The sequence below is a fragment of the Scyliorhinus canicula genome, chromosome 5 (genome assembly GCF_902713615.1).
Source record: "Scyliorhinus canicula chromosome 5, sScyCan1.1, whole genome shotgun sequence".
NCBI classification, from domain to species: domain Eukaryota; kingdom Metazoa; phylum Chordata; class Chondrichthyes; order Carcharhiniformes; family Scyliorhinidae; genus Scyliorhinus; species Scyliorhinus canicula.
Genome location: NC_052150.1, coordinates 165170727 through 165195532, shown reverse-complemented (window position 1 = coordinate 165195532; position 24806 = coordinate 165170727). Strand labels below are relative to the sequence as shown.

The 24806-nt window shown below is 42.1% G+C and overlaps 1 protein-coding gene across 2 annotated transcripts in view; it reads right to left on the bottom strand.

The window, feature by feature from the left end:
• Positions 1-24806, bottom strand: part of crot (carnitine O-octanoyltransferase) — a 62900-nt gene that overhangs the window by 13859 nt on the left and 24235 nt on the right. For both annotated transcript variants that reach the window (XM_038797966.1, XM_038797968.1), the window contains exons 2-11: positions 24036-24179; positions 21781-21905; positions 20524-20705; positions 19172-19296; positions 17844-17952; positions 10696-10789; positions 8194-8319; positions 7050-7151; positions 5000-5083; positions 2128-2235 (exon numbers count right to left, since the gene is read on the bottom strand). In XM_038797966.1, the coding sequence (XP_038653894.1) occupies positions 2128-2235; positions 5000-5083; positions 7050-7151; positions 8194-8319; positions 10696-10789; positions 17844-17952; positions 19172-19296; positions 20524-20705; positions 21781-21905; positions 24036-24150 (1170 nt within the window). In that variant the 5' untranslated portion in view covers positions 24151-24179. The remainder of the gene's footprint in view (positions 1-2127; positions 2236-4999; positions 5084-7049; positions 7152-8193; positions 8320-10695; positions 10790-17843; positions 17953-19171; positions 19297-20523; positions 20706-21780; positions 21906-24035; positions 24180-24806) is intronic.

Below are 24806 nucleotides of genomic sequence, written 5' to 3'. Positions count from 1 at the left end.
GTTCTCACAGAATAACAGATTTGTTACAGCACAGGAAGAGGCCATTTGGCCAATTGTGTCTGTACCGTACCGGCACTGCAAATGAGCATCATGGCTTAGTGCAATTCCTCTGCCTTTTCCCCATGCCCCAACACATTGTTCCTATTCACGTAATGTGCCTCTACCACATTTCCAGGTAGAGCATTACAGACCCGAACCACTCGTGTGAAAAGGTTTTTTCTCACATCACATTTGCTTCTTTTGCAAATCACTTTAAATCTGCCCCCCACAATTCTTTATCCTTTTACAAGCGATAAGAGTTTCTCCCTATCTACTCTGTCCAGCTCTCTCACGGGCTGGGATTCTCCCCTACCCGGTGGAGTGGGGGGTCCCGGCGTAGCGGAGTGGCGCACCTTTAGGGGCTAGGCCTGCGCCCGAGTGGTTTCTGCTCCGCTGATGGCGCGACAACCGGCGCCAATGGCCTTTGGTGCTACGCCACCCGGCGTCGGGGCTGGCCAAAAGGCCTTCGCCGGTCTGCGCATGCGCCGGTGTGTCAGCGACCACTGACGTCACCACCGGCGCATGCGCGGTAGGGGGTGTCTCTTCCGTCTCTGCCATGGTGGAGGCCGTGGCGGTGGCTGAAGAAAAAGAATGCCCCCATGGCACTGGCCCGCCCGCTGATCGGTGGGCCCCGATCGCAGGCCAGGCCACCGTGGGGGCACCCCCCGGGGGCACGCTCATGCCGGCACCAGAGGTGGTTTAAACCACATCGGCGGGATTGGCCTGTCAGCAGCGGGACTTTGGCCCATCGCAGGCCGGAGAATCGGATTTACGCTGGCCCCGGGCGATTCTCTGACCCTGCGGGGGGTTGGAGAATTCCGCCCATGATTTTGAACATCTCTATCAGATTGCCTCTTAACCTTCTTCTCTCCAAAGTGAACAGCCCCATATCTCAGCACGGTAGCATGGTGGTTAGCATAAATGCTTCACAGCTCCAGGGTCCCAGGTTCGGTTCCCGGCTGGGTCACTGTCTGTGCGGAGTCTGCACGTCCTCCCCGTGTGTGCGTGGGTTTCCTCCGGGTGCTCCGGTTTCCTCCCACAGTCCAAAGATGTGCAGGTTAGGTGGATTGGCCATGCCAATTTGCCCGTAGTGTCCTAAAAAAGTAAGGTTAAGGGGGAGGTTGTTGGGTTACGGGTATAGGGTGGATACGTGGGTTTGAGTAGGGTGATCATTGCTCGGCACAACATCGAGGGCCGAAGGGCTTGTTCTGTGCTGTACTGTTCTACGTTCTATGTTCTATCCTCATAACTGCAGTTTCTCATTCCTGGAATCATTCTAGTAAACCTCTCCTGTACTCTCTACAATGATTCCACATCCTTCCTATAGTGAGATGACCAGAATTGTACATAATATATTTGTACTCACTTTCACATGGCACTAGGCGTCAACCAGAGTTGACTATATTTGAGGTCCTGCTTGCTACTTTTCTGCCTAGCTCCCTAAATTCTGATTGCAGGACCCAATTCCCTTTCCTATCTAAATCATTGGTATCAATGTGGACCACAACCTCTGCTGTTCACTCTCCCTCTGAAGAAAGTCCTACAGCCACTCTATCTCATCCTTGACCCAGGCACGAGGGTGGCAATATACCATCCTGGAGTCATGTTTACGACCACAGAAAGTATAAACTTAAGAACCAGATACTTCTTATAAGTGTGCACTGTCTTACATTGGCTGGAATGTCAGAAATAACAACAAGACAGTCTTGATCATCAGAGGAGCTGATGCAAGGCCTTTGTGTTTAATTAGCATATTCTATGGTGTAACTAATGTTGTGGTTCTACTATCAATTCAACATTTTGTTCAACTGGAAACAGACTAGCCCACTTTCCAAAGTAAGAGTTTTAAAACACCAGAGGACTGTGAGTACAGCTGTTGTGACCTATTGAAATAGGTTTCATAACATAAATCTACTCCCTATCTACTCTGTAGCACAAAAACATGAAGCATGAAGAAAGCTAAAGATGCATGAGAAACATCAGACTAACATTTCATGTTTGTCCCCTACATTTCTTGGAAAGTTAGTTATGCGCTTGTTGGAACATAGATGTATATAGCTCACCTATCTTTACAGAACTGACTCTTACCTGCTTGTAATACTGCTGCTTAGCTTGATCTATGCCATTTAGAACCTTCTGATCCAACACAAAAACCAGTTCCTCTGGCCAAGCCAGATCACGTACCACAGTTGATCCCTGAGAGAAATGTTTTATAATAATGTAGATCATGATTTCAGATTAGAAGCTGTGTAGTCAATTTTAGTGACTATCTATAAGTAAAATTCAATCTTATTTCATTCAGTTTATAAGCATTTATGTGCCTCAACTGCTTTAAAAACCGTTTTGAAACATAAACAGAATTCTAATAAGTGCTTCAGGCTAATCCAAGTTTGTTCCCCTGATATATTCGCAAAAACTAGTTTGTGCCATGAAAGTGATATTATTGGTAGTGATCAAGCTTTCAGGTCACTAGTTAACAAACTAGCACAGGCCTAAAATCTGTTAGTGAAAATAAAAGATTAGTGCTTGACCGGTTCTTAGGGTATTCCCCATCCACTATTAAGGGAAGTTGTTAACATTATATAAAATAAGTAAGCAAATGCTTCCATTAAAATAGCCCCCGGAAACATTTCCAAAAGATAATAAAGTGCTTTCCCACAAGTATCATTGACAATAGTTCTTATGGTTTGGAAGTTAATGGAGGGAAGGGAACATGTTCTTAAACAGCAGAAAATGTACCAATGCAAATTTATTTTAAGCTGAATACAACTGGAAGCACCTCTGTTCAAAGTTTATCCCTTAAGAATCAGTGTGTGTCTAATAATGAATGAAATGAAAATCGCTTATTGTCACAAGTAGGCTTCAAATGAAGTTATTGTGCAAAGCCCCTAGTCACCACATTCCGGCGCCTGTTCGGGGAGGCTGGTACGAATATGTGTCGCAGGATAATTTCCAAATAATTTTCACAAAATAGCAAAACAATTCTAATATTTGTCCAACCTAACTTACTCATGCAGGTGGCAAGACTCTTTGGCAAAAAAAAAGGTCCAACTCAAGAAGCAGAAATATTTAGCTAGGCAAAAAAAATAAAATCACCATTCTTGGGTCATTATGGAGTAGAAAGCCAATCATCTCAAAATTTTCACAGGAGTGTTCAGCCTGCAGTCTTGTTTTATTCTTTCATGGGATATGGATGTCACTAGCAAGGCCAGCATTGGTTACCCATTCCCAATTTCCCTGGGACTGAGTGTCTTGCTCAGCCATTTCAGAGGGCTGTTAAGAGTCGACCACATTACTTTGGATCCAAAGTCACATGTAGCCAGACCAGGTAAGGATGGTAGATTTCCTTCACTAAAGGCCATTAGTGAAGGTTTTTACACCAATTGATGATAGTTTCATGGTCAACATTACTGACACTAGCTTTTTATTAATTGAATACAAATTAAATACACATGTCCCCAAGACATTAATCTGTGCCTCTGGATTACTCGCCTAGTGACGTTACCCCTGTGCTGCCATTTGATAGCACTTGAAAGGGTGCAGAAGAGATTTACCAGGATGCTGCATGGGCTGGAGAATTTTAGCTATGAAGAGAGGTTGGAGAGATTGGGGTTGTTTTCCTTGAAGCAGAGAATACTGAGGACAGGGGGCATGATTGAGGTGTATAAAATTATGAGGGACATGGATAGGCAGGAAGAAACTTTTTCCCTTGGTGGAGGGTTCAATAACCAGGGGGAATAGATTTAAAGATAAGGAGAAGGAGGCTTAGAGGGAATGTGAGGAAATCTGAAAGGTGGTGGAGACAGAGACCCTCATAACATTTAAGAAACATTTAGATCTGCACTTGCAATGTTAAGGTATGTGAGGCTTTTACATAGTGCAGAAGGAAGCCATTCGGCCCATCGAGTCTGCACCGACCCACATTAAGCCCTTACTTCCACCCTATCCCCGTAACCCAATAACCCCTCCTAACATTTTTGGACACTAAGGCCAATTTAGCATGGCCGATCCACCTAACCTGCATGTCTTTGGACTGTGGGAGGAAACCGGAGCACCCGGAGGAAACCCACGCAGACACAGGGAATCAAACTCTGCACAGACAGTGACCCAGCGGGGAATCAAACCTGGGACCCTGGCGCTGTGAAGCCACAGTGCTATCCACTTGTCCTACCGTGCTGCCCATAGCAGGCCATGGGCCAAATGCTGGAAAGTGGGATTAGAATAGTTAGGTGGTTGGTTTTGACTGGCGCAGGCACAATGGGCCGAAGGGCTTTTTCTGTGCTGTAGACCTCTCCGACTCTATGACTAGACTGAAGGTGACTCGGGTTGAGGTGGTAACAAACCAGCATTGATGTATAATTATGCACCTGCATTTAGTTTCCAGCAGTTGAAGAAGGAAAGGTGTTTAATAGCAGGATGTCAGGTTTTTTTTTTACATTCTATTCGTCTAAAATTGAACAGTACTTTTTAGCTACTGCCTTCAAACAAGATCAGCAACCAAAACAGGAAAATAATCCACATCGTCATGCCCATCATACACTTACGTAACAGTTCTCAAATTATTATCACTGATATTTCCTAAATAGAGTAGAAGTTTTGATACATCATAAAAAGTGGTTATATCAAACTGGAAAAATGTCATGAGAATTATCGCTGTTACAGGCACAAAAATTGAACTTAATATTATACCAAGTACAACTGGTGACACAAACAAAACGGGAAAGGTTGGAAATACTGAGCAGGTCCGGCATCACCTGTGGAAAGAGTAATAGAGTTAATGGTTCAAGGTGATAAAATGGTGCCAGAACAAATGAAAGTCTTCGACCTGCAGTGTTAATCGTTTCTTGTTCCACAGATGTGGCCTGACCTGCTGAATATCGTCAGCATTTTGGTTTTTATTGCAGAATTCTAGCATCTGCAATATTTTGCTTTTGATGAAAGACACACGTTGTTTTCTTACCTTCCATTTACCTTCCACCGACTTGATAGTCTGATCAATGTAATAACACAGGGAAACCATGACCATGGCATCGTAAGGAGAATGCTGCGCCAAAACAGAACAAAATAAACTGCCTTGACACAATAATTTTCAGCCTTTTGGACATCACTAGAGATTTGTTTGAATATTGCTGAAAAGAGGCAATGTTGCCAAAGCTTTTTAATCTTGCACTCATCACAACAAATGCAAGAATGCCAAATTTCCAAGCATCACAACAATTTATACCACAGTGTTAAAACGGGTTTCAATTGGCTGGCAAGTCAACTCTGACGGAAGCGTTGCCATCGAGGCAGCAATGATGAACAATAGTCTCCCCATGCTCTTGGGTAATTTTTTTTATAAAGCAAGGTTTGTGTTTGCAGAGAACCAAATCCCTGGGTATGCTTCTAGCAAGTGTAAATGAGCCAAATTGCAAAGTTGACTGGATATCTTAAATTGGTTGATGGTGTGTAGTTATTGGTGCACTCAGCAAGTGTTGCCCAATCTCAAAATCACATCGAACAGTAGATATTTTGTCTTGGGTTTTGCAAGTGCAGGCTAGTTGAATGTAGTCTACACTCTGCATATTATGAACAGTCAGAGGAACATGTTGCTTGATTCGATCAGCCAAAAGTATGTTTTCCTATCACACAACTGATCAACATTGTATGAATCTCAATGCCCGTGCAATGCCAAGCACATAAGGCCAACAATTGACCGAACCAAATCTGATCGGAGTCGATTTGATTTATTTATGGTCACGTGTACCGAGGGACAGTGAAAAGTATTGTTCTGCGTACAGTCCAGGCAGAACGCTCCATACATGAATACATAGAACATACTATAAATAGAACTATAAATACACAATGTAAATACATAAACATAAGATATCGGGTAAATCAAACCAAACAAGTGCTTCTATGCAGGTGGTTCATCCAGTTTTATTCTCCTTTTTTAAAAAAAATAGATTTTTGTATTAATTTACGGGATGTGTCCATCACTAGCTGGGCCAGCAAATTATTTTCCATCCCTAATTGCCGTTCAGAAGGAAATGGTGAGTTGGCTTCTTCAGTTGCTGCAGTTCCTGTGGTGTGGATACACCCACAGTGCAGAATTTTGACCCAGCTCTAATACAACTCTGTGGCTTGGTAGGCCTTTACAGAGGACAGTTAAGAGTCAACCACACTGCTTAAAGCATGGAATCAGACAAAGACCAGACCAGGTAAAGACTGTAGATTTTCTTCCTAAAAGAGGGATAGTGGCACAATGGTTAGCGCTGCTGACTCACAGCACCAGGGACCCAGGTTCAATTACTGTGTGTGTGGAGTTTGCACATACCCCCCATGGCTGTGTGGGTTTCCACCGGGTGCTCCGGTTTCTTTCCACAGTCCCAAGATGTGCAGGTTAGGTTGATTGGCCATGCTAAATTGCCCCTTACTGTCCAAAGGTTAGGTGGGGTTACGGGGATAGGACAGGGGAGCGATCCTAGATAGGGTACTCTTTCAGAGGATTGGTGCAGACTGATGGGCCCAATGGTCTCCTTCTGCACTGTAGGGATTCTATGATGCTATGAAAACTAGAAGGACTTTTATGACAATCTGGTCATTTCATGATCACCATTATTAAAGCAAGCTTTTTATTCCAGATTTATTGAAGTAACGGAATGCAAATTTCTCAGCTGCCATTTGGTATTCAAACTCCTGTTTCCAGATCATTAGTCCAGCCCTTTAATTACTAGCCCGGTAACAACGCCAATATACTACTAAGTTGAAAAGGTCTGGTGTTCTGAAGCTGTCCGATTGGTAAACAGTTCGAAATACCAATGATTCCTCTGACAGCATCTTCCAAACCTGTGACCTCTACCACCAATAAAGGGCAAGGCAGGAAGCAATATTGGAACACCAGCAGCTGCCATATCTGCTCCAAGTCCCACATGATTCCAAATTGGAAATATATCACCGTTCCTTCACTGCCTAAGAAATCCTTGAACTCCCTACCCAAAATGTAGGCATATATTTTCTTGTTCACTTACATCACAGTTTGAACCAAAAGTTCCATTGGAGAAACTGAGGCAGTTGTATGACTTGTCACCCCATCGTATCGTTGGGTTTCCAGTTAGTGCCGATAAACATATCTGAAAACAGTAAACAAAACATAATATTGGCTGCTTCTTAATGCATACACAATATATCCAAATATTATATCTGCTAACTCAATGAAAAGCCAGAATAAAAGAATGCAAGAAATCACAAGCAAATATAAAAGTACAAAAAGCACACAACATAAAAGTACATAAAACCCCGTACAACTGACTGACTCCTGAAAAAAGGAAATCAATGTTTACCATCTTAGATGGAACCTGTCCACTGACCTTCAATGGTGAATTTGACTTTCTCTCTTTTTTATTACAAATGTATACGATAGTGAGGCGCTGAAATTACATGCAAGTAATCAAAGACAAAACAGTGCACTATAAAACAAGATTGGGCAGTGTACTACATCAGGAGATATTTGGACAGCTTACTGAATGCTTGGCCAGAGAGTGTTAGTTTTAGGAGCGCAGTGAAGGAGAAAAGAGAGGGAGAAGGGAGAGCAAAATCTAGGGTGGGAATTCCCGAACTTCGGGCTCAGGCTATTCAAGGCATGGCCACCGAATGACAAAGCAAATAAAACCAGGAATGCAGGACATCAAATTGGAGACGTGCAGATATCTTGGGAGGACTGTGGGGCCGGAAAAGATTTTTTAAAAATTCTTTCACCGTCTAGGTAGCATTTGTTGCCCCTCTTCAATTATCCTCGAGAAGGTGGTGCCTCTTTGAACCGCTGCAGTCCCAGTAGTGCAGGTTAAGCTACAGTCTTGTAACGAAAGGGGTTCCAGGATTTTGTCCCGGTAACAGTGGAGGAACAGCAATATATTTCCAAATCAGGTTGGTGCCTGGATTGGGATATGCAGATTGTGATGTGCCCATGAATCTGCTGCTCATGCAGGTTTGGAAGATGCTACCAAAGAAATTACAGAGATAGGAAAGGGCGAGGCTCTGGATGGAACAAGGGATTCTGACTTTCTATTTCTGTACCAGCTACATGCACAGATCCCAAAGGAAGAATTCAATCTGTTTTAATTTGGAAGTTCCTACAGAAAAAATAAATCATATATAAATGGTTCATCCACTCACTTGAGAGTAATCTTCAGCTGTTGCATGGGGACTAGCATCATCCAATGATAGCACAAACAAGGAGCTCTGAATTTGTTCCAATATAGTCAAATTCTTGGGTTCCAAATCAATTAGATATTCTCGTATCTACAAAAAAAAATTTTGAAAAGAAAATTATCCTGACAAAAATTAAAAACCTTTGCCTCAAAAATTCTCTACGGCAGAAATTTAGTAGTTATTTCAATGACAAATCATTGTGTTGCTTTCTATTCTTTATTTCGAGGTACATGTCAAGCCAATCAACTGAAACCAAAAGTCATGTCCAGGGTTTTCTTGTGTACATTTTGATTGTCGGGCTTTGAATTTGAAAGACACATAATTAAGTTTAATTAAACATGATTGAGTGAAGGAAAAAGTAGTTCATTAGGATACACATACTCTTAGTTTCACTAGCTTTTCACCTGTTTTAGCTTTGTAATGAGCATTTATTTGGGCAATACGGTAGCACAAGTGGATAGCACTGTGGCTTCACAGCGCCAGGGTCCCAGGTTCGATTCCCCCATGGGACACTGTGTGTGCGGAGTCTGCACGTTCTCCCCGTGTCTGCGAGGGTTCCCTTCCACAGTCCAAAGACGTGCAGGTTAGGTGGATTGGCTGTGCTAAATTGCCCTTAGTGTCCAAAAAGGTTAGGAGGGGTTATTGGGTTAGGGGGATAGGGTGGAAGTGAGGGCTTAAGTAGGTCGGTGCAGATTCGATGGGCCGAATGGCCTCCTTCTGCACTGTATGTTCTATGTGCAAAGCTTCAGATTGTTGTCAAAACATTCTGATCCATTTCACTATTGTTGCAAACGTACATCTGCATCGTGGGATCTCCAATTTTAGGATGTTAATCTAGCGGATTATTATTATTGCCCTAAAACTGTAATTTCTGCAATATATGAAGGTGGTGGTGAGCTGCCTTCTTGAACTGCTGTAGTCCATTTGGTGAAGGTATACCAGCAATACTGTTAGGAAAGGAGTTCCAAGATTTTGACCCAGTGAAGGAGCAGTGATATATTTATTTCCAAGTCAGGGTGGAGGCAAGTGGTGGTACTCCCCTGCATCTGCTACCTATGTCCTTCTATGGGTCTAGAACAGGGGTGGGCAAACTTTTCCGTGCAAGGGCCACATTCAGAAATTCACAATTTTAAAGGGCCGCATAGTATTAATAGTCCCGCTTGTAACCAATTAGCGTGCGGCATATACCTCAGCGCTTCCCCCGGCGGCATCCTGCCTTTAGCCCTCTTTATCTCTACTTTTCAAAAATGGCGCTTCACCCGGTTATGATTCTGGGCGCCTCATATAGAACATAGAACAGTACAGCACAGAACAGGCCCTTCGGCCCTCGATGTTGTGCCGAACAATGATCACCCTACTCAAGTCAACGTATACACCCTATACCAGTAAGTAACCCAACAGCCCCCCCCATTAACCTTATTAAAAAAAAAATTAAAAAAAAAAAATTTTTTAAATACTTTTTTTTGTTTTTTTATGACTTGATCTTGGTGGGCCGCATAAAGACCTTTGGCGTAGTTTACCCACCCCTGGTCTAGAAGGTGCTGTCATAGGAAGCTGCAGTTGCTGCAGTGCATCTTGCAGAAGGTGCACAGTGCTGCCACTGTGCATCAGTGGCAGAGGCAGTGAATTTTTAAATTGGTAGGTTGGGTGCCGATCAAGCAGGTTACTTTGCCCTGGATGATGTCAAGTCTCTTGAGTGTTGTTGGGCCTCATTCATACTCAAAACACGATAAGTAATAAATATATAAAATAATAGCTGGGGTGGTTAGCTTAGTTGACTAAATGGGTAGTGCATTGTTCAGAATAATGTCAACATTGTGCATTCAGTTCTTATCCCAGCTGAGGTAGCCTTGGGAGCTGCCTTCTTGCCTTGACCCGAGAGTGGAAGGCAATGGCAAACCACCACTGAAAAATGATAATAGCTCAGGATAAAGCATCAGCCGACAATGAACGAGCTTTTGGACAGTGTGCACACACACACACACACACACACACACACACACACACACACACACACACACACACACACACACACACACACACACCATGCTATAAAAAATATGTGCAATATGTAAGCAGTTTCAGTGACACTGACAATTTCTACTACAAATTAAAAGTCTTACAAACTTGTGCAATGCAGACAACTTCCCATGGGAGAACACTACAACCAATCAGTTCATGTGGAGGCATGCACTGAAATGTGACTGAGCATGTTCCAATGATCGTCTACGCCACATCTGCAACATGCCCAGGGGAAGGCAAGAGGTGGCGGCGCACATGCAGAAGGTTCCTCCAAGCACCAACAATGATAACATGAATTGGTTCTGTGGACAGCCATGCTGATCCCAGATCCCACTCTTTAGTCACTAGAGAACCCACGGAAAATGATGTAACCACTGACAGTTTGGATATACTTGAACAAGGAATCTCCTACTACCAACAATAATCGCAGTCTGTACAACATACCTTTGCCCAACGTGTTCGCTCTTCAGCAGTTAATGCTGACACACCCGGTCCTTCAGGTCCGCTGTTGCATCTTTCTCTGATGTGAGTCAGCTGTCTACAGACATGGCAAGAATAAGCAGGAGCTGCTAATAGTTAACTTACACAAAGTACTTTAAACATTCAGCTCACTTAAGTATTTTAATAGCATAATTTAACATAGTGACAATTGTGAAATAGCATGGGAAGACAATTTAATACTGCTTGAACAATTTAGATGTAATTGGTACAACTTTAATTCCTCCGCTGAGATCCTTATCTCACATGTACTGCTGCAGAGAGTTGCTAAGTGTAGGAGAGAAGTCTCCTCATGGTAGGAGAAAAAGATAGAGAAAAGAAGATTGGTTTCCAACAAGCCACTTTCAATCGTTTGATAGTACAGGTTGAGCATCCCTTATCCATAATTCCAAAAACCGAAAAATTCCAAAATCTGCATTTTTTTTTTCGAGCGCCGATGTGACGTCACGAGTGGGAAATCCCACAAGGTTCCCAGGCGATGCACAGTTCCCAACGTGTGCTGCATAAACACAGTACATTCCGAAATCTGAAAAATTCCAAAATCTGATACACACTCGGCACCAAGCATTTCGGAAAAGGGATTTTCAACCTTTAGCTAAGAGAACAAAGGATAGTGATTTTGGCGGGTCACAAATGCATAGCTGGGGGGATGGGGAGAGAAGAGTGGGAGAATATCAAATAATCAAATGGGGTAAAAACCACGGGCTGGGTACTCCGCTGCCCGACACTGATTTCGTAATCAGCTATCAGGCCGAGAATCCACTACGACGCCCAAATCGGGGCCGACGCTGGTCTGACGCCGGTCAGCCATGCTCCACCCCTTTGAAAGTGGCATAATTGCGTCGTGCGCTGTTGCAACGGCATTGGCACATCATCAGCAGGCCCTCCCACAACGCTCCACCACTGATGGGACGAGGTCCCGACCATGCAGCTTTTAAATGGCCTGAGTGGTCGGGAACCCGGCGTGGCGGCTGCTGCCTGTACCGCCACACTCGGCCGGGATCCGTGCCGCTGGCTGAGGGGGGCTTCAGCGAGGGCTGGGGGGACTGGTGGGAGGTGGCCTAGGAGGTCGCAGGTGGCGGATCGGGTCCGCGCACGGCTGGCACTATGTTGTACGCCGCGACCGCTGCAGGTCATCGCCGTACGCATGTGCAGCCAGAGACCTGGCCATTCTCCGGCTGTTTATGGCGTGGGAACTGGGGGTTACACCCGGCGCCACTGCTATCTCCTCACCAGTCCCGGAATCGGTTAAGGTTCGGCACCGATTATCGGGTCATAAAACGCCCGCGAATTCTGTTTGAGGCGGCACTTAGCCGCTGAAACGGAGATTCCAGCCCCACATTTATTCATGCGAGAGGGATTATGTCCAATTCCACTGCTTTTTTATTACATAATTAAAAAACATAAGTTGCAAATATTCAAACACTAGCGTGGACGCGATGGGCCGAAGTACCCCTTTCCGTGCTGTAAAACTCTATGACTATGCGAACAAGGCAAATAATCATGTAGAAGACTACTTTCTCATATGGCAGATAAATTCCAACACAGGTTCAGCCTGTTTCCAGGTTGTAACACCTACGTATTTCTATGGAGTTTCTTTAGAGTTGCAAATTTGATGTCTAATGACCTATAATTAGCTTTCAAAATAGCATGGAGGCTAACGGTAGTCTTTATTTCCCCTTCTATACCAGATTTGATACTGAATTCACCCATCTTAAATTGGACGTACTTCCCATGTCCTTCTTTTAAAAATTCATCTATGAGATATGAGCATCGCCAGTATTTATTGCCCATCCCCAATTGATTCAAAAAGGTGTTAGCGAGCCACTTGTTTCAACCGCTGCAGTCCACTTTGTGTCGGTACAGCCACAGAGTTGTCAAAGAGGTGATTCCAGGATTTTGACGCTGAGTAGAAAAGGTGCAATATGAATCCAAGCCTTCAGAGGAGAAATGGATAATTATCTGAAGTGGAAATTTTTTTTCAAGGCAGTGGGGCAAAGGCAGATAAGAGCATGGACACACCAGGTACAATGGCCTCCTTCTGTGCTTTAACCATTCTGTGATTATGAAGTCAAGGTGGTGCATGTCTTGTAAGGTAAATTACAAGCAGTGGTGTTCCTATCCTACCTGCTACCTTTGCCCTTCTAGTTGGTAGGTCTTGTGGCTTAAGAAGGTGCCGTAAAAGGAGCCTTAGTGAGTTGCTGCTGAGTATTTTGTAGGTTTACACACTGCAGTCATCGTATAGCACTGGTGGAGAGAGTGTTTAAACGGTGATTAAATGGATGGAATGTTGATCAAGCGAGATGCTTTGTCCGGAATGGTGTGAATGTTGTTGGAGCTATACTCATCCAAGCAAGTGGAGAGAATTCTAAATCTCTTCTGACTTGTACCTTTGAGATGGTGGGAACGCTTTGGGGTGTCAGGTGTGTTACTCATCACAGAATTTCCAGCCTCTGACCTGCTCTTGTAGGCACAGTACAGGTATTCATATGGCTGACCAAGTTTCTGGTCAATAGTAATTGGAGAATGTTGAGAAATTACACAATGGTAATCTTGTCCAGTTATTTCTGCATATGATCATGGACTCCTTCAGTATCTGAAGAGTTAGGAATGATAGGGAGCATTGTTTGTTCAAGTATCATTCTAGGAAACATAATTAGATTGAAGTCAATGGGAAGTGGGGGGAAACTCTCCACGGGCTGCAGTCATACCTAACTCAAAGATTGTGGCATAGTGGTAATGTCACTGGATTAATAATCCACAGGCCCACACTAATGCTCTGAGGACACGGGTTCAAATCACACCTTGGCAACTTGCAGAATTTAGATTCAGTAGGCGGCAGCACAGTGGTGCAATGGTCAGCACTGCTGCCTCAAGGCGTCAAGGACCTGGTTCAATCCAAGCCCTGCTCACTATTCGTGTGGAGTTTGCATATTTTCCCTGTGTCTGCGTGGGTCTCACCCCTACAACCCAAAAAGGTGTGCAGGATAGGTGGATTGGCCACACTAAATTACCCCTTAATTGGGGAAAAAAAATTGGGTATTCTAAATTTATTTGAAAAAAAATTAGATTCAGTTAATTAAATAAAATCTCAGTGATGGTGACCACAAAACTATCAACAATTGTCATGAAAACTCATCTGGTTCACTAATGTCTTTTAGGAAGGAAATATGCCTTAATCAAATACTTGTGTTTTGTGCTTAAACAAAGGAGATTACAATGGGATGAGAGAAGAACTAGCTAAGGTAGACTGGGAGCAAAGACTTTATGGTGGAACAGTTGAGGAACAGTGCAGAACCTTCCAAGCGATTTTTCACAGTGCTCAGCAAAGGTTTATACCAACAAAAAGGAAGGACGGTAGAAAGAGGGAAAATCGACAGTGGATATCTAAGGAAATAAGGGAGAGTATCAAATTGAAGGAAAAAGCATACAACGTGGCAAAGATTAGTGGGAGACTAGAGGACTGGGAAATCTTTAGGGGGGCAACAGAAAGCTACTAAAAAAAGCTATAAAGAAGAGTAAAATAGATTATGAGACTAACTTGCTCAGAACATAAAAACAGATAGTAAACGTTTCTATAAATATATAAAACAAAAAAGAGTGGCTAAGGTAAATATTGGTCCTTTAGAAGATGAGAAGGGAGTTTTAATAATGAGAGATGAGGAAATGGCTGAGGAACTGAACAGGTTTTTTGGATCGGTCTTCACAGTGGAAGACACAATAACATGCCAGTGACTGATAGAAATGAGGCTATGACAGATGAGGACCTTGAGAAGATTGTTATGACTAAGGAGGTAGTGATGGGCAAGCTAATGGAGCTAAAGGTAGACAAGTCTCCTGGTCCTGATGGAATGCATCCCAGAGTGCTAAAAGAGACGGCTAGGGAAATTGCAAATGCACTAGTGATCATTTACCAAAATTCACTAGACTCTGGGGTGGTCCCGGCGGATTGGAAGTTAGCAAACGTGACACTCCTGTTTAAAAAAGGAGGTAGGCAGAGAGCGGGTAATTATAGGCCAGTGAGCTTAACTTCAGTAGTAGGGGAGATGCTGGAATCTATCATCAAGGAAGAAATAGCGAGGCATCTGGATAGAAATTGTCCCATTAGGCAGACACAGCATGGGTTCATAAAGGGCAGGTCGTGCCTAACTAATTTAGTGGAAATTTTTGAGGACATTAGCAGTGCAGTAGATAATGGGGAGCCAAAGGATGTGGTATATCTGGATTTCCAGAAAGCCTTTGACAAGGTGCCACACAAAAGGTTGCTGCATAAGATAAAGATGCATGGCATTAAGGGTAAAGTAGTAGCATGGATAGAGGATTGCTTAATTAATAGAAAGGAAAGAGTGGGGATTAATGGATGTTTCTCTGGTTGGCAATCAGTAGCTAGTGGTGTCCCTCAGGGATCCATGTTGGGCCCACAATTGTTCACAATTTACATAGATGATTTGGAGTTGGGGACCAAGGGCAATGTGTCCAAGTTTGCAGATAACACTAAGATGAGTGGTAAAGCGAAAAGTGCAGAGGATACTGGATGTCTGCAGAGGGATTTGGATAGGTTAAGTGAATGGGCTAGGGTCTGGCAGATGGAATACAATGTTGACAAATGTAAGGTTATCCATTTTGGTAGGAATAACAGCAAACGGGATTATTATTTAAATGATAAAATATTAAATCATGCTGCTGTGCAGAGAGACCTGGGTGTGCTAGTGCATGAGTCGCAAAAAGTTGGTTTACAGGTGCAACCGGTGATTAAGAAGGCAAATGGAATTTTGTCCTTCATTGCGAGAGGGATGGAGTTTAAGACTAGGGAGGTTAGGCTGCAATTGTATAAGGTGTTAGTGAGGCAACACCTGGAGTATTGTGTTCAGTTTTGGTCTCCTTACTTGAGAAAGGACGTACTGGCACTGGAGAGTGTGCAGAGGAGATTCACTAGGTTAATCCCAGATCTGAAGGGGTTGGATTACGAGGAGAGGTCGAGTAGACTGGGACTGTACTCGTTGGAATTTAGAAGGATGAGGGGGGATCTTATAAAAACAAATAAAATTATGAAGGGAATAGATAGGATAGATGCGGGCAGGTTGTTTCCACTGGCCGATAAAAGCAGAACTAGGGGGCATAGCCTCAAAATAAGGGGAAGTAGATTTAGGACTGAGTTTAGGAGGAACTTCTTCACCCAAAGGGTTGTGAATCTATGGAATTCCTTGCCCAGTGAAGAAGTAGAGGCCCCTTCATTAAATGTTTTTAAGATAAAGATAGATAGTATTTTGAAGAATAAAGGGATTAAGGGTTATGCTGTTTGGGCTGGAAGGTGGAGCTGAGTCCACAAGATCAGCCATGATCTCATTGAATGGCGGAGCAGGCTCGAGGGGCCAGATGGCCTACTCCTGCTCCTAGTTCTTATGCCATTTGTCAGGTCTGGCTTACAAGTGAATCCAGATCCACAACAATATGGTTCACTCCATCTTAAAGGCAATTAGGGATGGATGAAAATGCAAACTTTTCCAGCGAAGTCCATATCCCACCGAAGAATAAAGAAAAGAAAATTAGCGTCGCTAGATCATGAACTATCAACATCCTAGGGGTTACCATTAACCAGCAACGGAAATGGATCAGCCATATAAATAAAGTGGCGACAAGAGCAGGTCAGAGGCTGGGAACCTGTGGCAAATAGCTCATCTTCTGACATTCCAAAGCCTGTCCATTATCTACAAGGCACAAGTCAGTGGTGCAATGGAATATTCTCCACTTTCCTGGACAAGTGCAATTCCGATAATAAGCAATAAACTCAACACCATCCAGGACAAAGTGGACTGCTAGATTGGCTCCCCATAAACATGCACACCTCCGTTACTGACATCTAGTGGCAGCAGTGTGTATTGTTAGGTTCTTCTCTTTAACGTATATGTGCCAATCATACACAAGGTTTAGTGAAAAAATTATGTGGGTTCTTTATTTGAAGATAAACTATACAGATAGAGTTACCCGAGAGAGCCTAAGGATAGTCATAGACTTTTTCCCAGGGTAGAGGGGTCAATTACTAGGGGGTATAGGTTTAAGGTGCGAGGGGCAAGGTTTAGAGGAGAGGTACAAGGCAAGTTTTATACACAGAGGGTACTGGGTGCCTGGAACTTGCTGCCGGAGGAGGTGGTGGAAGGGGAGATGATAGTGACGTTTAAGGGGCATCTTGAGAAATACAGGAACAGGATGGCAATAGAGGGATACGAACCCTGGAAGTGTAGAAGATTTTAATTTAGACGGGCAGCATGGTCGGCGTGGGCTTGGAGGGCCTGCTCCAGTGCTGTACTTTTCTTTGTTCTTTGTTCTATGGTATATCTGATCTTTACTACTGCTGCTTGCAGACTGACAACTTGTCATGGGACTAATACACCACATCCTGTTGAGGTGTGTAATCATTTGCAGTAGTTTAAGATACGCTTTCCTTAAAGGGTCAGGTCATCACATCACAACAAGTACCATCTACTGGATGCAATGTAGCAACTCACCAAGGCTTCTTCGACAGCACCTTACAAACCTGTGACCCCCTACCACCTTCAATAGCACCTTCTAAACCTGCAACTTCTACCAGGCAGCAGACGCATGGGAACACCACATGGGAACACATTGGGAACAACTCTCCTCCAGGTCACACACCATCCTGAAACTATACCTCATTCCATCACTATCGCAATATCCTAAAGCTCCCTCCCTCCCTAACAACACTGTGGGTGTACCTACACTACATGGACTGCAGTGGTTCAAAACAGCAGCTCATCACCACCTTTTCAAGGATCAACAGGGATGGGCAACAAATGCTGGCCTACCAGTCACACCCACAGCCTGTGAAAGAATAAAGCAGATGGTGTTCAATAGTGAAAGTAGATAATATCTTTTTTTTTAAATCAAAACTTTTACATCTTCTCTTTACACTGTAAATAAAAGATTGTGCTACGGGTGTTACATTGTCTTTCTTCTGAGCTTTATTCTTGCGAACATACACAGTTTAATATATGTGTTTTAAAAGTTGAAACAACAGTTTGTGGCAGCTCCATTAAACTGCATCTATTGTGCAATAAGAAAAAGCAAATAAACACCTGCAAAGCTCTGGTGGAGTTAAGATATTATGCTCATACATGGCATCAAAGGTAAATACTCGCCCACGACAGAGAACTATTAAATGGGAGGGACAAGGCCCTTCGGCTTCTAGAGAGAGATGAAACAGAATAGTTCCAGCATTAATAATTCATTCATCAAAGATAAAAAACATCAAAAAAGCATTACTGTTTTCATAAAGCAACACTCCACAACAAGAAGTCTAAACTTGCAAAAAAAATATAGCACGACAGTGAAATTGCTAAGAGCTGCATTTGTGCGGTTGCCTCATTTTCACATCTCAGAAAAGGGTATCCATTTATCAATGTCTGCCCTTTTCCCATTCCTACTAAAATTGTCTTTTTTCAAATATTTACCCACACCCTTTAAAAAGCTATTATGAATTTTGCTTCCATCATGGTTTCTGTTAGACAATCCAATGTCTCAACTGTATTTTGTATTAAAACGACAAATTCGGAATGCCAGATTTAAAACACAACGTAGCTATTTCCATTTGAATTTAAAATAAGTTTTTTTACATTAGGCTCACCACTCGAATTAGTTTTTCAGAGTTGCATTCTGGTCTACTTCCCGTTTTCTACTTTCTCCTCTACTTTCTCCAGTTTCTTCCTGTTAACACTCTGTTCCGAATCGTCTTATTCCCTATTGAAATTTCACAGCTAGTCCTGAATATTTCTTAAATAACTTTTTTAAAAATTCTATTAATGAAGGCTTGTTTTGGATCATAGTTGATTGATCTGGCCAGAATCTTCATTGCTTTAGTGGATACTCAGTGCAGTGTTCGCAAGGCAGGCTTTGTCCCTGCTCAACCTCTCTACTGTTCGGGTTGGGCATGGTGGAGTACTTTTTGGGAGTTTGAAGCGTGCAGTTTAGGGAAGGAGTTCAGATAGGTTTGTGTTCACTTTGCTATCCAATACGATATTTCGGAACAGTCTTTCATCTTCTCTCATGTTTCATTACGAGAAACATTCACATTGTTTGTCCATGGTACTGGGGTTTTCATTAACACAGATTTGTAATGGTGCCTTTACAAAGTTCACAAATAATTATCAGCTTGCTGAGAATAGTTCACATCTTTGGAACAGAATACAGTGCATGAGCATTATGAAAGTTCAGTTTTTGCAGGTGGCATTTAACCTTGGGTGGCGTCCCATTTTTCTTTATTTGCCATGTAACAATACATTCATAGTGTCACCTATAAACGCTGTACCTTTGGCACCCTGAGACCACTCTCTGCTTTTATATGTATAATAGATAGTATTTGATCCTTACTTGCTTTTGTATCGGTTGCTTATAATAAAATAATTACCGGTCTTAAAGTAGCTGACAAGGGAATCTCTGGTTATTCCAGGTACTTTGCAGGTACAGTACAATGCACGAAACTGGTCCATGTCCAATGGCACACTGCCAGTTTTGTGTACAGTCAAGCGCTGTCTAAAGGCAAACAAAGATGCTGATTATTTTTCTCATCTAGCATTGCGCATAAAAAACTGCACTGACAAAAAGAAGACAACGTTATAAGACTTGTGCCCAGCACTAAACAGTTAACAATAAAGTCCCATATCAGATTATCAGCATGGTGATCGTGAGATTCCCAAATCAATATATGCTTATCCTGTTTCACCAAAATCAATTTATCATTTCCCGATATACCAATAATATACTGTAAACATACACTGGCTGCCATGATATTTTGTCCTAGGATAGACATTTAACAACATATGAATTCCATTATTTAACAAAAAATACAGGCTGTATACTCTGAGCTCCAGGACAGTGCAACTGCGGGTAGCTCAAAGATGAGTGCGGGAATTCATCCTGGAGGTACCCAGGTGAGGTTTGCAAGGCAATTGGCAGGAAGTACAAAGTTCCAGTGGGTAAATGCCATGTACTGGGATCCATCCGAGAATGCAATTTAAATTACAAACTTCGAATGGTTCTGAATGTCTTTCATCAATAGTTGCCCAGAAAAAGTTAGGAGAATTAAAATCACTTTGTGTTTCTCGGTAACTATTGTGCAGACTCACAACAGCCCCCCATGGGACTCCAGCTGCCCCTCCCCCCAATCCCTGACTACACAATTAGCCCCGACTGATCCCCACACCGACCCTACCCCTCCCCGGTGTCATTAAAAAAGGGTGTGGCACCCTTGCCTCCGATTCAGCAGGGCTCGACTGAGGGCCTCAGGAGCACGTCGCCCTCTCAGTTCTTGTCTGCCCTGAGTCAGACGGTCAGGTGGGACGGGATCGAAAAGACTACAAAGTAGAAAAGTAGGAGTGGAGTGGCAATAAGAGTCCGAGAGGGCCTGAACGTCCACAGAGTAGCAATGTGCTTTTAATAAAGATAATATAGGCTATCCCTTGATAATTTCTATAATGTCTAAAGATACTCAGAGCAGTGTTTGAGATCAAAATTAGGAAGTTAGATGAACCTCCACTAAATCTGATAAAGGCACTGAATATGCACCTTGTGTTTCAGGCACAGAGTACATACTGCAAGCTTTAGTGATGGAACAGTTTAGTTCCAAATCAGAAAAACTGAATCCAAATCACCATCAAAATCCAAAAGGTTTAATTTGAAAATGGGATTAAACATTATTTTCCTTATTAAATTTCAGTAAAAGATGTTTTGCATTTCTCAATTACATATAATTCACCTTACTTTCTAAGTAGTTTCCAAAACTGCAGCATGTAGAATACAGCTATAGCAGATCGCTCAAGCTGTGTGCCTTCTTTTGGTGGCCAATAATGTTCTAAATAGGGCGCAGGACCTCCAAAGTTTACATTCAACATTGATGGCATTCGGACATCCAGATAGCCACTGGTGAGCCACCATTCCTCAAGCTGATCGAAAGATACAGAACAATAGTGGTCATGTGCTTATAAAATCCAAAATAAACGTAATGTATTCACACAAGAAAGCAATATCCAATACCAATTACTTGGAAATGATCTGAAACTGTACAGGTATCTGAAGAACATTCCAGCATTTTATGCAGAAGCCACAAGTAATTTCTAAATTGATCAAATTATTGTACTTAAAAGTACCAGTTCAAGACATTACAGCGCTTGTCAGAGCTTTAAAGTCCATCTTGCATTAGTCAAGGATTCCCCAGAAATAAAAAAGATCTTTCAAATATTGAAAATTGTAATATAATAAATGCAATATCGATTACAATTAAACAACTTCAACGTCACTTCAGTACCAATTTCTCAAAGGTTTTATTTCTGTGCAAATAAAGAATGCACAAAATGTCTAGGTGAGGTACCACAATTATGGATGACAAAGGTTTCAGGTTTGGGCTTGATACCACCAAACATCACTTGTCCCCATCCAACTGAATGATAAGGTCAGCAGTACATAGCTTCCTTGTTGCGAAATCCCTGGGTAAAATTATTCTCAAAGTTTGTGGTCAGCTGCAGTATCAACCCATGCTTCTATCTTGTAAGTCCAATCTTGTACCAGTGCCACTCCTGGTATGTGAAAATGGAAGACTTGGAAATAAAAGTAGATTCGTGGAAATTGGTGAAATAAAATATGCATGGGAATGTGATGGAGAGAACGATGCCACAGAAAAGAGAGCTGGATTTCAACCATATCATTGAGGAGTAGAATCAAAGAAAGGTCAACACTCGTGCTGATCTCACATGCTTCCTAGCAATCATGAAAAAATAGACATAGCCCCGGAAGATCAATCACCTTTTCATGTATAGATGATGCAAGGGAAAGAGAAAACAGGGATGGAATGGACAAAAATGACTTTTAACTGCAGGAATATGCAAGAATTAAAATAGAAAACCTTTCAAAAATGTAAGCAACGCAACTATGTCCAAATCTGTAGACAGACAACCAGAAAGTAAACCAACTACACTACTTCATTATCATATTAATGCCAACAGCATCTGTGCTCCTGCTTACCCAGTTTCTCCTAACTTTGGCCCTCTCCAGAAGTTTTTGATGTAGCTGTTTACCAATCCCTTGTCCAAATGTTTTAATAATTTCTGTACTCCTTTGAAGTTCTTCTTCATTCAAAAATGGCTTCACTAAAACAATTTTTAAAAAATTCAACTGTATAATTACAACTAAATAATATTGACAAGCCTACTATAACAGGTTTTCACTGATATTGCAGCATAAAACATTACATTATTGAGAAATGTGCGGACATTGCAACCATAAAGGTACGATTCTGAATTCTGAAGGATCCTAGAGATCCAGGAACCTTTTCTTAATAATTGAACAGTTTCCATAGGTCAAATATTGCACAGTGTGAATGTAAGATAGATTACTGGAGTAGATAAAAACAATCAAATGAAAATTTACACATAATACTCTGGCACAGAATTCTTAGCACTGTATCAATATCTAATTGAGCTCACAGATGAACATTAAAACAAAGGGATCAAACCTTAAAGCCGGAACACACGAGGTCTAATGATACAAATCAAAAAAGCAGAACTGGAGAAATAAAATAAGTCACCAGAGCTCAAAAATGGTGCCACAGCCTGTGGCAATACCCCATTCTGTATGATCAGCTACTGTCTATGAAATTAAACAAAACATGAGAAAATTCAAGAATGTACAATAGTCAACATCTCCCATATGCCAAAATTGAAGAGTCCAAGAAAACAAAACATTATTGCAGCTTGGAAGAGCTGTTCAATACCAAATATTGCAATATATAATCATGAAAACACTGCCAAATCAAATTTATTTCTGCCATCCTTTTTCTGTTGTGAGTGAATAACCATTTAGAAAAAAAAATTCAAATCTTTATAAACATTAAAATTGATGACAAAAGTGTCACTCCACACCTTGTATTAATTACTAGTTTTCTGATTATCTCTTGTAGAAGATCACACGCTAGTACTGGTTCTCCGGGAGAGAAAAACTCCCTATTCACCACTACAGGGAAACTCAAAATATAAATGTTTGCCTTGCAGGGAAGTGAAATGAAATGAAAATGAAAATCGCTTATTGTCACAAGTAGGCTTCAAATGAAGTTTCTGTGAAAAGCCCCTAGTCGCCACATTCCGGCGCCTATTAGAGGAGGCTGGTACGGGAATTGAAACGTGCTGCTGGCCTGCCTTGGTCTGCTTTCAAAGCCAGCGATTTAGCCCTGTGCTAAACCTGCCCCTGCAGTAGGAGGGACAAGAGTCTCATCGGAGACTCAATACTCTTGCAATATAGATGCAACTGCAATAGTAAAAATCTAATTTCTGGTGACAGTAAAGAGCAGAAACCCTTCTTACCAAATTCTACTTTAATTATTATAATCTCTTATTGTCACACATATGCTTCAATGAAGTTACTGTGAAAAGCCCCTAGTCGCCACATTCCGGCGCCTGTTCGGGGAGGCCGGTACGGGAATTGAACCCATGCTGCTGGCCTTATTCTGCATTACAAGCCAGCTGTTTAGCCCACTGTGCTAAGCCTTGGTACTTGGGACAATAAGTGATTATTAATTACTGTAAGCAGAGATAGCATCAAGCAGGGTTACGAATGTGGTTAAACAACCTGATTACATTCACCATCCATACTTAGAGGCAGAATTGAGCTATGCAAAAACCACAGGTATCTGTGGAACTTGACAACAGCAAGTCACTATTGCTGTGACAAAAGATGCAAGACTGAAAATGGTGGGGGGGGGGGGTTGCAGGAAAAGATTAAAACCCTACACTTGGAAGCAAAAATCAAAATTTGATCAGTCCAATCTATGAAGAACAAAATGAATTAATCAAAAGACATTTACTCAAACGTATTAAGATCTAACTATTCCTTTGCATCGATATTGAAACTGGTGGGCTGAGGATCAATTGCATGCCTAACATACAGGCAATGGGCAAGTAGAATAGTGTGGGTTAGAATAGCAGAAGCAAAGTGGGAAAAACCTGCAGTGGTCCTCAGAACTGTGTGACAGAAAGCAGTCAGCAGAGATAGATTTGAAGCTATGAATTGGCAATTGACTCTCTGCCAACAACCAGATCAAGTATGTTTGGTTTAGTGCCGAGTACACTATATAGTTACTGCTACATGTACGACAACTTTAGTGAGTCTGGTCTTTAAGAGATGTTGACATGAAAAGATAGTTCCTTTTTTCACCACAAAAGCCATTCAACTGCTGTACAGAGACAGAAATAAAACTACGTAAACTATGAAAGATGACACTGTACCTGCATCTAAATATTTCATCAAGGATTCCTCAAGAGGGGGAACAGGTAATGGAGGTAATGAGTCCTGGTACTGGAATGTGCGTTCTTCTTTTGATTCAAACATCTGATTTTCCATTTTTGTTAAGTCAAAACTTCACCTTATTTCTAGTAACACAAGAAAACATGGAATTACGGAGGGAAAAATTCTATAAAGACCGTCCCTTCCACAGATGAAGTACAATCAATAACACACATTTATATTGTACTACTTTCTTAAAAGAATGCCCCAGATTATTATTTCCTGCAGAGTTTTGACCCCCTATCTCCAGAAAAGTATAAATGGGGCTCCAAGAGTGCATGAAGGTGTTTTGATTTTGATTTGATTTGATTTATTGTTGTCACATGTATTAGTATACAGTGAAACGTATTGTTTCTTGCATGCTGTACAACAATGCATACCGTACATAGGGAAGGAAGGAGAGACTGCAGAATATAATGTTACAGTTATGGCAAGGTGTAGAGAAAAGATCAACTTAATACGAGGTAGGTCCATTCAAAATTCTGATGGCAGTAGGGAAGAATACATTCTTGAATAGTTTGGTACGTGACCTCAAACTTTGGTATCTTTTTCCTGATGGAAGAAGGTGGAAGAGAGTATGTCCGCAGGGTGCCTGGGTCCTTAATTATGCTGGCTGCCTTCCCGAGGCAGCGGGAATTGTAGACAGAGTCGATGGACGACAGGATGGTTTGCGTGATGAATTGGGCTACATTCACAACCTTAAGGTGTCTTTC